This window comes from Callospermophilus lateralis, chromosome 3, assembly GCF_048772815.1.
Source record: "Callospermophilus lateralis isolate mCalLat2 chromosome 3, mCalLat2.hap1, whole genome shotgun sequence".
Taxonomy (NCBI): Eukaryota; Metazoa; Chordata; class Mammalia; order Rodentia; family Sciuridae; genus Callospermophilus; species Callospermophilus lateralis.
The window spans coordinates 71275095-71290296 of record NC_135307.1 but is presented as its reverse complement, the minus strand read 5'-3'; the positions used below and the strand labels follow the sequence as shown (position 1 = coordinate 71290296).

At 41.5% G+C, this 15202-nt stretch overlaps 1 protein-coding gene across 1 annotated transcript in view; it reads left to right on the top strand.

Annotated features, from left to right (window-relative positions):
* The window catches only part of Daam1 (dishevelled associated activator of morphogenesis 1), a 165765-nt gene that overhangs the window by 60204 nt on the left and 90359 nt on the right, over positions 1–15202 (top strand). The window contains exon 2 of the mRNA XM_076848356.2: positions 8421–8640. Coding sequence (XP_076704471.1) covers positions 8458–8640 — 183 coding nt within the window. The 5' untranslated portion in view covers positions 8421–8457. The remainder of the gene's footprint in view (positions 1–8420; positions 8641–15202) is intronic.

Here is a 15202-nt window from a genome sequence, read left to right as displayed (position 1 = left end):
CCTCCCTCCCTCTCCCTAGCATATCTAGGCTTCCGTTTCCCCTGTAGCAACTCTGGTCAGGAGAAACCTTGGTAACTTGGCCAGCAATCAGATCCCTCAATGTGGACAGCCATCTCATAAATGTGTGACAGAAGTCCCTGAAGAAACAATTAAAATGGTGTATCTATCAGTGCAAATCTATTTTGTCATCTCCAACCTTCAAATTTCCCCCATGTGTTAGATGGTGATTGTATCTTGCTCTGTGGAAAACAAACTTTACTCTATCACATGTATTGTGACTCGGCATCACCAAAGGAAAAGTGTTAGGAAGGGTTTTCTTGTGGACTGTAGACTGTTTTACCATGTTTTTATCATCTGAATCATCATCTACTTTCCCTAAAATTTGCCCTCATTTTTTGACTGTTGCTACATTGAGAGTCTTGTTTGTTTTGTTAAAGAGCAGTACAAATGACTCTGACTTTGAGCTAGGCCACAGATGGATTGAATTTCTTATTCTTTGCTAAGCAAAATGCACCTGCTCCAGAATCTTAAGTAGCTTTTTAATTGCTTCCTTGTGCACAACATAGCAATAGTCATCTGTAATGTTATAGATGGATTGCATTTTGGATGTCCCAGAGGTGACTTCTTCCTCTGCAATAGTGCCAGAAGCTGAGATTAGAGAAGGGTTCTGGTTGAGGGCCCAGCCGTCATGGTGGAATTAGTCCTTTCCTTCAGGCTGATCTGATTAAAAAGGGGCCAAGATGTAGAAACCTGGTCCCCTGGTTTCAGGAACTGCACATTCCCTCTTCTTCAGACTAGAGAAGGGCCAGCTCCCCTGTTCCCTCATCGATGAGTCCCCACTAGGCTGTGATCTCCAAGTGTTGGTTCTTCTGTGTCTCCTAACACTGTCTGGCATACTGAGGAGGCTCAGGAACAATAGCTGAGTAAGTGGATTCTTTCTTGAGCTAAGCATCCACTTAATGTAAGGAATTGGGAAAATATCTAAAAGATTATATCAGTGGGTCTATTTCCAATGGAGCTTACTTAGGAATGAATTGAGACAGCAAGCCCCACTCTTTCAGCCCAGAAACTCCTTGCTCTAGGGAGGCTGCAGATACCCTGAGGATGAAATCCATCTGTGAGGCTACTGACAGCATCAAAAAACTTGACAAGTGGCAAAGGAGTATTTGATGATCCAACTGGCTTCAATTTTTTTGGTTGTTGTAAAAAACAGATCCAAAGACAACTGTGGAAAGAACACCCAGTCACACATGCCCGGAATTCAGAGGTGGGACCATCTGCTCACTTAGGCATTCATGCTTTTGCATACAGCAAACATTTATTGAGAATGTACTGTGTGTCAGAAACTGAACAAAACTTAGTCCCTACTTTCAGGATCTCCATAGGCTAGAATATATTTGCTCAACTATGTATATGGTGCAAGAGGTGTGGCAAGAAATATGTGCCCATCCCTCAGAAACTTATGGCCCATAAAAGTAGCATTATTGGAATGGAGTCTTCAATGACGAGTGAAAGAAGGAAAACACCCTGGGCTGCTGGGTGAGCTCAGAGGTGCAGCTGGTGTAAAGGTCTGATGCTGGCAAATCGTGTGTGCATGGGGCCTGGGTTTGGGCAATGTTTAGGGTGTTTGAGGATGAGGGCTGGAAAATCAAGTATGCGAGGCCTGGCACTCCAGTGTGTGGCTCTTCCAGTCTGAGCCTCTGTCTTCTCCAGCCTCCCATTACTCACAACTTTTGTCTTCCCTCCATGACTCAAATTTGCCAGTTCCTTACCTGCTCAATCCAATCCCTACACTCCTCCTGTCTGAAATCCTTTTCAGTACTTTACAGGGCTGATCCCACTGTATCCCTCCAGTCTCAACTAAGCGTCACCTATCTGGTAGGCCGTACCTGATCACACTGTCTACCTTTGCTTAAACAATTAAGTGGACAAATATGAAGGAATAGACACTCATCGGTGATCTGCAAATCAAAGGCACATGACCCTGTCAACTGCTTTTGTGATCAATGGCTTAAGAATGGTTTGGACGTGTTCAATGGTTGAAAGTAAATTTTAAAAACATATCGTTTAGTGATGTGAGAAAGTTATATGAAATTCAGTGTCCACAGTCAAGTTTTATTGGAACTTAAGTTTACAGATGTCTGCATCTGCTTTCAGGGCAAAACGGTGGGGTTGAGTACTTGCAATTGCAGTCCTAACGGCCTACAAAGCCCAGAGTATTTACTGTCAGGCCCTTTGCAGAAGAGGTCTGCCAACCCCTAGACTGGGGAATCAAGGGAATGGGAGAGCAACTTGTGGTCATTGTGGTGGAAGGTGAGGGGAGGCTGAGCTCCTGGCCTTGAGGTTGGAGAGGTGGAGTCTGGATTCCAGCCTTACCCATCAGGCAGGTTCCCTACCTCTGCCAAGCTCCCAGCCCTCTCCCAACCAGTCAGGCTTTCTCCACGTGAGCCTCTCAACCTTCCCCAGCAACCAAGTCTCCCCTGTGTTGGAATGAAGTGGTGAGTGTGAATGACCATGTGACTACATGCACAGGGCAGTTGTCGGGGTCACTCCTGATTGTGAACTACTGGAGCAGGTAGGAGGGCTGGCTGCATGTGGCTGCTACCTCTGAGGGTCAAGTGGGATGATCGCTTGGCTTCCTGTTTTGGTGTGTATTCGAGAGATGAGGATCTGAACAGTGGATTTCCAAATATGTACATAAAATGATTGCGAGTTGGGAATCTCAAAGACATGCCATCATCTATAGTCTAGGATGGGTTTAATCAGGGATCTTGTATTTGTGGTTCCATGGAGAAGCCAGCATAAAAACTTGGCCTTTGGGCTTTACCAAGTCTTTTAAGTACAAATTGCCTGTCAGTCAAAATTTGGATCCTTATTAAAATGATTTCAGTTAGATTCTTGACTGTAATAGGCTCTATATCTTATTACCCACTTTAGAAACTAGCCAACACCTTCATGTTCTTTTCTTTATAGAACTGTTGGCATTTTCTTTTTAAGACTCAGAGAATGTTTTGGATTGATTTTTAGATAATTTCCCTGTCCCTCCTCAGTACAACCAAGATGTAATGTACTTTGAGTTTATGTGAGACAACTTGCAAAATGCAAAAGAAAAACTATTGCTCTCTTTATTTATTTTCCAAATACTTTGGTTGTACTCTTATATGTGAGGCACTAAGAAATATAGACTGTGGGCACTTTTTCTTATGGAGCTGACTCTTCAAGAAGGGAAGAAAGACCCAGGTTTCAAATTGCTATAACTGTTGGTTCTGCATCATGGGGGTCATAAAATACTAAGAGAGCCCAGACCATGTCTAGTTGGGTAGGTTAGCAAGTCTGTCTGGAAGAATGACTTAGAATGAAGTTGAAAGCTGAGCTTGGACTATAGCCTACTTGCACATGCTAGCCTACTTGATTTTCTTGCCTTCATTTCCCTGCAGTGTGAACTCTTCCCCCCTACCCTGTCACACTCACACACGCAGTGATGCAGACCTTGTCCTGAGCAATTTCTCTTCAGTTAATTGACAATAAGACATGCAGGGCATTGGCCTGGCTTCTGAATGGTATGTGGTATCTGCCCTGAGGACTTATACCGGAGACAAACATTATCAGTTATATTTTAATGAGATAAGTCTCAACTCGCAGGACCCAGTATACATCAGTGCTATTGCTGCCAACCTGTACTAGGTTAAAGAATTGAGAGCAAGCACTTAGAGAAATCTTTATAACAATTTAACATTGTTGAGGTATTTGTACTATATTTTATAAAAATATCCATTTATAACAGATTAAATGGGAAACAGCTAGTCCTTCACCACAGTTTATAGTTTGAGAAACTGGTGTATAGATCACCATAACCTTGATTTTTTTTTTTTTTTTTTTTTTTTGGTGGTACTAAAGAGCCCCAGGGCTTCATGCATGCTAGGCAAGCACTCTACCACTAAGCCACATTCCTGGCCAATGAAAAAAATTTTTTGGAATATCTCATCTAATTTATAAATTGTGAAAGTAGTATGCCTTCATTGTGATAACTTGGAAAGAACAGAGAGGTTTTTTTTTTTCTTTTTTATAATAAGCGAAAAAAAAAAAGTTAATGCACACAATCTGTCACAGAACTACTTGCTGCTCACGTTTTTCTCATTCTTCTTTCCTGGTTATATATGTGAATTTTTTTCTTATAAGAATGGTCTATTACATAACCTATTTTTAATTTTTTATGTGGTGATTTTTTTGTACTAGATAAATATTCTTTTATAAAGGGCTGGTTAGTGGTCTATCACCTAGTTGTATGATAATTTATTTATTTATGTACCTTTTCGTAGAGTTCTGTATTACTAGCACTTACTTTGTGATCTCATTTGCTATTTCAGATCATGCCTTAAAAGTTTTTGTGTAGACATCTTTGATAGTCTACACAAAAAGAGAATATATTTTCACATGTAGAAATACTAGGTCAAAATGTGGACTATTTTAAGTCTTTGATAAATTGTCCTTCAGAAATGTTGAACCAAATTTCAGCTACTGCAGGCAGTGGATGTGTCTCACTGCACCAAGTACTCTTGGGATTGGTTCTTTCAGATGGGAAGATATTGAAAGACAAAGACAAGGACAGGAAAGAATGAGGGGAGCACTTGGGTAGAAGACGAGAAGAGCACAGATGTTATGGGACATGGAAAATGAGAAAAGTATAGGATATTTTTAAGGAAAGAGAAAAGATGAAAAAGTTAAGCTAAAATCCAATTCTCTGGGGCACAGAAAGCTAGTTTAGAATGGTACTGGGCATACCATTGGATCTTGAATAGGAGAAGAGAGTCCAGGGCTCAGCTGTGGGAAGACAGGGCACACAGTACAGTCTGTATCATACCTCTCAATCCTCATTCTCACCATGCTCTGCCCACCTCTTGCCTTTTGTATGGTTCCCTCTGCCTAAGCGCCCTGCTTTCCATGTTCTACCGAAACTCCACTCATCCATCAGGGACTATTTCCCAGTTCTAGCCTAGGTGCTTCCTGCTTGTTTACCTAGTACTCACAGGCAGGACATGTCCTGTTACCTTTGTTATAATGACTTGGTGCACTACTATCTCCACCAGTAAGTGACTCATTACTCTTCAGTGCCTACCATCATATCTAGTAAATAGTATTCATACACACTTGCCAAAGGATTCCCAAGTACTTCCTATGTCCTGTATAACCTTGTACACATACGTGCACCCCAGGCCAAGAGATGTATGTTCCAACAGAGTGGGACGGTAGATCTCTGCTCAGTCTTTATTTCAGTGCCAGTTAGAGCATCACACAGGACTCCATGATGGAAGCCCTGCTCTTAGCCTTCTCATCCCAGAGAATTCCAGGTGCCAACTTTCAGAGTGAGCAGAGGCCTGACTCTAGTAGTGTTTACAAGTCATAGTTGTTTATGAGAACTTTTAATCGTAACATTAATTATGAAATCAAGAAATTGGTGACAGATTTTAGACTTGGGGTTTGGAAGATGCCATATGTCGATGGGTAGTTTTACTTTTAAAACTTAAGAACAAAAACTCTTCTCAACTACCCATTATTAAATGTTGACACTTTAGTCTCTCTTCTGTGTATAGACTTTTATTTTTAAGTATGTAAATAAATATGAATATATTATTCTTTAAAATCTCAAAATCTTATAAGTAAAACTTAAGACTCCTTTGACTTTCATCTCATACCCCATAATCTTTAAAATTTTTTGAAGTAGAACCTTTTAAAAGTGATATTATAAATTTAAGTCCAATATTCATTCATTAAATATGTAAGTATCTATATCCTATGTGCTGGGGACAAGCAGTGAGCAATATATTAAAGGCCCTTACTTGCATGAAATAATCAAATAAGATAACTTCAAATAGTGGCCACTGCCACTCTTTATCATAACACAGGATAAGAGAATAATGAATAGGGTATGGAAAGATTACTACTACTTTGGGGTGGTGGGTGATCTCTTAGAGAAAATGACGAGGCTTAGTGATGAGAAGCATCAGCCATGATCAGATGTGGGCCTGGACATGCCAGTCACGGACACTGTTGGTGCAAAGACTGTGAGGCCATCATGGCCCATGTGGTTGAGGTGCAATGACTCAGGAAGAGTGCTGCATGGTAGGTAGAAAGGCAGGCAGGGGACAGACTGTGGTGGCCCTGGGGGGTTTTGCATGGGTTTTGCATACTCTTCTATTGGTAATGGATAGAGTAGTTTTTATAGTTGATACATAATATTTTAATACCCAAAGTAGATGAAAGCAGAGCTGCTGGGATTAAGCTGAAGTGAAAAGCCCGGATTGGCGTCTTCCAGATAGGAGGTGCTTGGAGTACCTTAGCCTGATAGTTTGGATACCTTATGCCTGGGACATTTCTAACAGGTAACTTGGTCTGAAGACAACACAGCCAGGGACTCTATCCCCATTTCTCCCTATCCCAGACACTGGATGTCTTCCTCAATCTACCCTAAGCTTCTCCCTGTTGGCTTCCACCTTGGAGGTGCCACACCTCTGATCCTGTGTAGCAGGATCTGAAATCAATTCCAGGATAGATGTGGACCTCTCCTTCCCCCCTAGGTCTTACCTTGCCTTCCAGGAAGTGCCCACAGTAGTGTCAGCCCTGTCTGTGAGGACACGCTCTGGTGGGTCAGTAATTGCCAGCATGGTGACATTAACTGCACCTCTGGCAGGCAGTGCTCTGTGCTCTGAGGAGTGCTCAGCCTTCCTGTAGCTTCCCCAGCGAGGTAACTTGTCCACAACTCTGAGAAGTGAGTGCAATCAAGACCCAGCCACAGCTGCTTTCTTTGTGTCTTTTAAAGAGGAGAGCGAGAGGCTGTTGCTGACTGTGACTCCTGTTGCTTATGGGATGATTCCAGACTCATCAGCCCCACTGTTTAGTCTGTCTCTCTGCTGTTTCTCCAGGGAACTTCTGCCTTTGCTGTGCCAGCTTCCCCGCCAGAGGTGTTTTTCTCCTCCTCTGCTCTTTCTACCCTTAAAGAGACAATTCTCCTTCAACATTTTTTTTTTTATTAACGCTGTTTCTTTTTTAAAAATTAAAATCTACAAAAAATCAAACACAGATAATGCTCATTATTAAAACTGTAGCATGAAAAGAATGTCCCCTTTCTTGCCTTTTCCCAGTTCTGTTCCTCTCGGAGTTGGAATTTGCTGTGTACCTTTCCAAACTTTGTTATGCATTTACATGTAAATGTTAGTGTGGTTTTTTTGTTTGTTTGTTTTTATGATATTGTTTTCAAAAATATTCTCTGGCATCATGCTGAGGATATTATTCTTCTTTGACTTGCTTTTTCATTTGATGGTATCACTTAGAAGTTTTCCCAACGCAATACTTGTAGTAGTAGCTTAAAACAAACAAACAAACAAACAAACAAAAACCCTTTGTAGTCATTAAAAACATTTTTGAGGTAAAAATTCAAAAGGCTGTAACGTGAAAGAAATACTTCTCCAACTTCCTTCCATTTTTCATTTTTAATTTAGGGGGGTTACTGTTGTTAATATTTGTTGTATATATTTATTAATACAAACACTTTCTTTAAAACAGGTAATCCTATAGTATATAGTATGTGTACTATATGGGATCTAGAACATTTTTCCTTATCTACATATACGGATGCCTCATTCTTTTTGGTGAATGAGTAGTATTCTTTTGGGTGAACGTATTATTTAATCATTTTCTTATTGGTGAGCTCATTCCACCTTTTCTATTTGAAAAATTCTGACACTTTTGGCTCATGTTAAGTCCCTTTGGTTTTGCCATGAATTGAAATTATTCAACATGATCAGCATTTATTGAATGCCTCCTTTTTTCTTGGCACTGTGCAGGGCTTTAGGGCCACAAAGTACTTTAATGCACCATGCCTCCTGCCCGCTTTGGGTTACCGTGGTTTAACAGGATCTTCATATGCTTGAAGAACGAGATTATGACACATGTCAGACTGACTTCCTCCATTATTCCTTAGCACATAGATGGTATTATTAATTCCACCTAGGGAAGGGAAGGGAGAAATTGGAATTGGATTTTAAAGGATGAATGAGATCTCCTGGGGGGAAGCAAGAAAAAGTCATTTTTGCAGGGAGAATAATATGAACAAAATAGATTTCAGGAAAAGGAACGTGATGTACAAAAAATGGCCAGTGGCTCAGTGTGGTTAGAGCATGTTGTGGGCGGAGTGTGTGACGTTTCTTGTTTGCTGAGCAGTTGATCACAGCAAACACTTGGCAAGTGAATAGAAGGATATGGGCTCTCTGCCCAGCTAGACTCCCAGCCCTCTTGGGACCACCCTCTGTTTCCTGAAGGGTCCACACGTTGCTGCCAGCTCAGGGGGCTCTTGAATTGGTCTAACTTTTCAAAATGTTCTTTGTCTCTTGCAATCTTAACCATGTCATGTCCTCTCTTCACAGAGTTTAGTCATATCCAGAAAGAGCACAGAGTTTAGCCATGGCTCCCAGGAAGAGAAGTGGACGGGGGATTTCATTCATCTTTTGCTGTTTCCGAAATAATGACCACCCAGAAATCACATATCGACTGCGAAATGATAGCAATTTTGCGCTTCAGACCATGGAGCCAGCATTGCCCATGCCCCCTGTGGAGGAGCTGGACGTCATGTTCAGCGAACTTGTGGTGAGTCCTAGATTTCTATGGCATTGGAGGGAGCCAGGGAGGGAGAAGAGGAGGGGGTGTGAATGGGATCTTTTGGTTTGCCATGTACTTTCTTTTCCACTGAAATGGCCCTAGTCCTCTCTGTATGCCTGCACCTTCATAGTCAGCAATGAGCTGTGGAGAAGGAGGAGGTAGAGGGTGGCATTACTACATCCAAGTACTTGCCCTTCCTAATTCCTCCTCATCCCACCGAGTCTGTACTTGCGTGTGTAAATAATTCCTTCATGTACTTCACACCTTCTGGGATTCCCCGCTGCTCCCATACCCCCACTTCCAATGCGAAGTATTAATGTCTTGTTAAAAACTTGTCGTACTTCCCAACTTGTCCTTGATCCTTTGTGAGAGACATTATTACTTAAGCACTGTATCATTATTTAGCCTAATGATAGGATTGGAATAATAACTGTTGTGGGAAACTTTTTATAGATGCTATCATAGTTGGAACACACTCTCCTCAAATGAAGTGATGTGTCAAGTGTGAGACCCACTTATGTAGAGATGAGAGTAGACTCTTCAGCTTCACTTTCAGGCATTGCAGAGGACACTGTGGCATAGTTTAAGGGGGACTGATATGGGGATTAGGGAGACCCTGGCTCTAACTTATCTGCATAGATAGAGAAAAATCATGTTATTTTTCTAAGTCCATTTTATGGAAAGTGGAGAAAATGGTACTCCCTCCTAGGTTTGATGTAATGTTTAAATAAGAACTATGCACAGTGGAGAGTAGCTCAGTGTCTGGCTCTGGAAAGTGCTCAGTAAAATGTTATAAAGGTACCGTATCCTCTCCAGTCACTACTGCTGTTTTGTAATGGAGTCAGTCCTAATCAGACTTAGATTGTTCAACAGTCCCAGACAGTGCTAGCATTTTGCATGATTCTTAGGTTAAGTAAGTGAGCTCTGTCCCTGCCTTCCATAGGTGATATGGGAACTGATCATATGTCACTCTAGCTCTTACAGACCAGGATTCACTTATAAAACAAAAGAAGAAGTCAATTTGAGAGAGTCTTTGAGTTCTGGTCTCCTGACCAGAGTAATGGGTCTATTTCCAACCAGAATTGGTTGAAATAAAGAAGAGATGACTCGTGACAGTATGTTTGTACTTTATGATGTTGAATATTTTCATTGTTTAAGGAATCTGTCCCCTCTCCCTTCTCTATCCATTGCAGAACTTTATTCTAGGTATCAATGAGGAGGTCAAAATAGAAAGTTAGAATTTGCCCCCACAGACCTGACAGTTTCAGTAGCAAGGGGACCAATGATGAAGAAGGTGTAGTGCCACCAAAGGAGTAAGCACAACACCTCTACACAGATTGTGTGCATGCCTATTATGTAGGACAAGGCGATGAGGTGGAGGAGACTACGTGGAGGAGGTGAGCTGTCAGCAGGAGTCAAAAACGAGACAAGTGCAGGGGATCCATGTTACTAGCTGTCTCCATCATCCTTAAGGAGTTCTGTGTTAGTAGCAAAACCTCTACGGTTACAACAGCAAAGTCTCTTGCTAATGCTGCAAATCCTCCTTGTGCCAGCTGTGGTTCTGTTCCTTGCCATCTTCTATCCAAGAGGAATGACAGATATGTCAACCTAGACCTACTAGTGAGTTCCAAGCATATGCTTGAAAGTAACATGTCTCTGAGCCCTCATGTCATTGCCAATGCAGCTCACATAGCCACACTTGACTACGCAGGTGTCTTCCTAGGGACTGACACCACAGGTCACATGGCCAAGCCTGAGGTCACTGGGGTGGGTGGAGAACACACAGTCCTCTCCCAGGGAGGGGCAGTGAATCACCTATCATGATGGCAGTCAAGGAGGACATCAGGATGCATTTACAGAGTTTTTAAAATTTCTTACTCAAAGTACTTTAAAATTGAAAGTCAACCTAAGGAGATGGTATGGCTCATAGCTGAAGACATCCTCAGAGGCACTGGAGCCAGTGGGTATCCCATGTCCATTTCAGTCACATTCAGTTGGCTCCCAAAATGAGACCAAAGCAGGAGCCCATGCAGTGGCAGATCCCTGTACTTCTTTATAAAGGAGAAGAGTCCATTCTCTATTCCTTACTGATGTCTCTATTCTGTGTGTAAATTGCCTACAGCTGTTAGTTGTTAAAAACCCATGCCAAACCAGAACTTTGAGCCAAACCATTGGAAAACAAATTATCTTGAGGTTTGTATCTGTCCTGGTGAGTGACGATGGATTTTTGTCTAGTCCTGACTTTAGGGACTAAGACCACAAATCCTTCTAACTGCCAGGGAGTGGCTTGGGGCAAGAGAGGTGAGCTCAAAACCACTGGACACTCCTGCTCTGGGTTCCACTGAGCAGTTGCAGGAGCAAGGCTGCCTCTTCCCACATACAGGAGAGGGAGTGGTGGCAAAGAATGCCAGGGCTCTGGAGTCTGACGGCTCTTCTTGCTGCCTAGGGAGCCTCTTCAGCCTAGGGAGATTTCCTTCCAGGTGGGCTCTGTTTGAATCTAAGCTTGTTTCTTTGCCTATAATATGGGGGCAGTACTACCTCTGATAGGATTGGTGTGAAGATTAAAGAAGATAACTTCTTTAAAAAGGCTGGCACCTAACAGATACATTATTCTCTACATCCCAGTCCAGCAGGAGGGATGAGAGAGATGTTGTTGTTGTTTGTTTTTCTGGGCACAACACTCTAGGCAAATGCCCCATGTTTTTCCTTTTCTTTAAAGCAAATCTTCTTGCTGTGAGTGGGACACTGTGGGACCTGGCTTGCAGGCTGCTTCACCTCTGCTTTTGTTGGAAAACCTCTCATTAGAGCCAGCTATTGGAAGCTGGTTTCCTTTGCCTCCTCTGATGAGTCACTCATGACATTTGTAAAAAGTGATAGCAAATGGATTTCTTTCAGAAGTGCTTACTGCAACCTTATCATTTCATTAAAAGAGTAAGCCTGGTTAGGAAGTCGGCCATGTGAGAATCTTCTTAGAAAGGGGGCCTGTTCTCTAGCAGACTCCCTGCCACAGCAGGGTAACCAGAATGCAGTGGTTTCTGGGGGTCCTAGTTCCACATCCTGCCTGTCTTTTAAGTTAATAGCTTTATGGAGACATGATTGATGTTCATGGACTCTACCTATTTAAACTGTGCAATTCAGGGGCTTCCAGTGTATTCACATAATTGTGTAGTCATCCTCAAAATCAATTTTAAGACATTTTCGTCATCCTAAAAAATAACCATCATGTCCATAAACCTTCACTCCCCATTGATCCCCAACCCCATCATCCCCTGGCAACTACCAATCTCTTTTCTGTCTCTAGTAATTTGGAGACAATTCATATGAATGGAATCATGCAATAGATGGTCCTTTGTGACTGTCTTCTTAGCATGATGTTTTCATGGTTCGTTCATTGTAGCATGTAGCAATACCTCATTTCTTTTTATTGCCAAATAGCATTCATTGTATGGATGTATCACATTTTTAAATCCTTTAGGCATTGATGGACATTTGGGGTTTTGTCAGTCTTTGATTATTATGAATAATTCTGCTGCAAACATTCACGTAAATGTCTTTGCATGGAAATATGTTTTTAGTTCTTGTGGTCATATTCCTAGGAGTGGAATTGCTGGTCCTTAGGAATTCTATGTTTAACTGTTGTGAACTGTCAGACTGTCCCAAAGTAGCTGTAGCATCTTACATTTACCCCAGCATCATAGAGATTTAACCCACTAACCTATATCTCTAGCCTTTTTTCTTTTGAGGCAGAGTCTCACTAAGTTGCTTAAGGCCTCACTAAGTTGCTGAGGCTGGTCTTAAATTTGCCATCCTCCTATCTCAGCCTCCTGAGTTGCTGGGATTACAGACAGGCACCACTGTGCCCTGCAGCACTTGTTCTTATTTATTCCTTTTTAATTGATTAACCAGCTGCATTTCAAGCTGCTAAACAGTTCCTAACGGACTAAGGACATATAATGTAGGGATTACTTTTTTGTGTGAGTTTTCAGATAGAAATAAAGTGTCCTGCTAAGAAATACTAAATTATTTGGAATATTTACAAATAAAACATTGAGTATCTGAAAAATCTCTGCTGGTCATACATTTTATGCCTTTTGATCATTAATTCTTTTCTTTCTGTATTCTCTATCCTGCCTCCTCCTCCCCTCTCTACTTCTTCCTCTTTGGTTTGTGCCTTAGTCAAAATAAAGAACAATCTGAGGCTGATTCCTTAAAATAAGATTCAGCTATATTCTTTCCTTTACCAGAAGCACTGAAAGGTCTTAGGTTATCCCAGCCAACATATTTGAAGAGTCCTAGGCTTGACAACAGTCTAAATTGTCCTCATTAAGTAACTTTTTCCATCTCAATATTAGCAGTAGCAGATTTCCTTTTGAGTGAACAGAGGAATATGTCATTTGTTGACTGACTGTTTTGATGTGGATGCATGGTAAGTGCCTGCCTATGCTAGATCCTGAGCAAACCAGACACAGTTCTTGATGACACTGTGGAGTTGAAGATCTAGTAGAGAAGACAGGCGCCTATATATGCAGTCTCATCAACTGTGATCCAGTGCTATGAGCGGGTCCGCTCAAGCAGGACATTTTGTTAGGGAAGAGTCTTTATTCCCCTTTTTCATGAGGAGAGAGTTTTACTGGAATAAAAAGTAGGAGCTGGAAGAGAGGCCTGGAGTACCAGGCCTCTCTTCCAGCTCCTACTTTTCTTTGTGGAACCCAGTTCCTCCACCTTTCTGTTTTGCTACAAGTCCACCTGATTTCAGAAAACACACAGTCTTTGACCCTTAATGTTATACATTCCACACTAACGATCCTCCTCAAAAAGCTCAGCAGTTGTCTGGCCGTCCCTGCAACTAGTGGGTGAGTGTCTAATTCAGCGTTGAAATCTTCATTTTGTCTGTAGATGAAAGTTGGGTTCTCCAATGCAGCTTTCATGAGTGAGAGAAAGGTATTTTGATTTCCATTTGCTTGATTCCTTAGCTTAGCTCTCTGGTAATTCCAGACGTGCTGAGGAAGGAAGGTGCCGTTTCCTGACACTCAGTCCTATCGCTTTCTATCTAGTGTGAAGGTTCTTAGAAGGCCTCCTGGGGAAGTGACATTGAATATGAAACATGAAAAGTAAAAAGTTATCATCTCAGCAAGGAGGAGAGAAGAGAGTGTTACAGACATTGAGAACAGGATGTATAAATGCTGGGAGGTGAGAGAGAAAGCATGGAAGGCTCAAGGAACTGAATGGAGTTCAGTTTAGATGGAGCCTAAAAATAGGAGGCAGGGAGGATTGGGAATCCAAGCCTGGAAAAGGCAGGGTGGGCCTGGTTGGATTGTTTGTTGAAATATATATCTCGAATTCTTCCTTGAGCCAGAGGAGAACACCTCTGCTTTCTTACAGGTTTTCCCAGCGAACTGGATAAAGCGTAGTACATCAAAACATTTTGCTACTTGGCTACATTTATAAAAACAGCCATTGCTCTCCATAACCTCTGTGAGGTGTTGGTAAGGTTAACCATGGTATCAGGTCTCACTGAGAAGATTCTGAATATGTTTCCCTTTAAGTTCAGTTGTTGAGCCTTATTCTGACAACAACACACCTCCTCTGGCTATTTTAATTTTGAAATAGAAAGGAGAGAGAAATACTAGGAGCCCCCTACTGCTCTTTTCTGGAGTATATCCCCAGGGGTGAGGGTTTCCTGCAGAATCTCCAACAGCAGCAGAGGTGTTGGAGTTGGTATCCTCCTTAAGGTTTCTGCTTCTGTCACCCTCAGCTCTTTTGCCCTGTGAAATGGCCACAATGTCCAACTGCATTTCCTATGTGAGATTCTAGAGGAGAAATTCAGATTTAAAACAAAGTCTGGTTATTATTTTTGAAGTGTATTATAGTAAATCTCACCTCTTATAGCTCACATGTTGTACATTTAGAATCTGTTTCATGGACTTTTTAAAGGAAAGCTTTCATTTATAATACAGCGCTGTGAATTTATAGCTAGTTTGAAAATGTATGCAGCAAGAGCCCATGCCTTTCTAATCCTGAAATGTTACCAATTCCATTTTTTTTACTGTTTTCTGGTTCATCTGTCTTCTTTCAAGTCCTATTTTTATTCTTCCATTTATTTGGCCAACGGTTCAAATTATTTAAGATGATACCTAGTATTGTGCCTTCTAGGAAATGTAAAATATTTTAAAGAAATATGTTGAGAAATCCATTACTGGTCACAAAACCACCCTTTGTACTCCCAAGGGTTGTCAGAGTTAAAATCCAAACGAAAAGATAGTGATGTTGGGTACAGTAGGGTAAGAAAATGTGTCTTTACTATAATTATATATAAATATAATTGGTATTGGCCAATTTCATTAAGTTCTGAGGACATTCTCAACATTAAGTAACAAGCACAGAATCTGGGAAACCAAGATAGTAAGAATGGGCGAGAATTTAGTTGATAGATCAGATTTAGATGAGTTCACAGTCACTGTGCCAAATACATTCACTTGGGAACTCACATCAGTAATCTCTTCATTTTTCAATATACTCTGAAGTCACATTGGTATGAAAGGAGCAACAG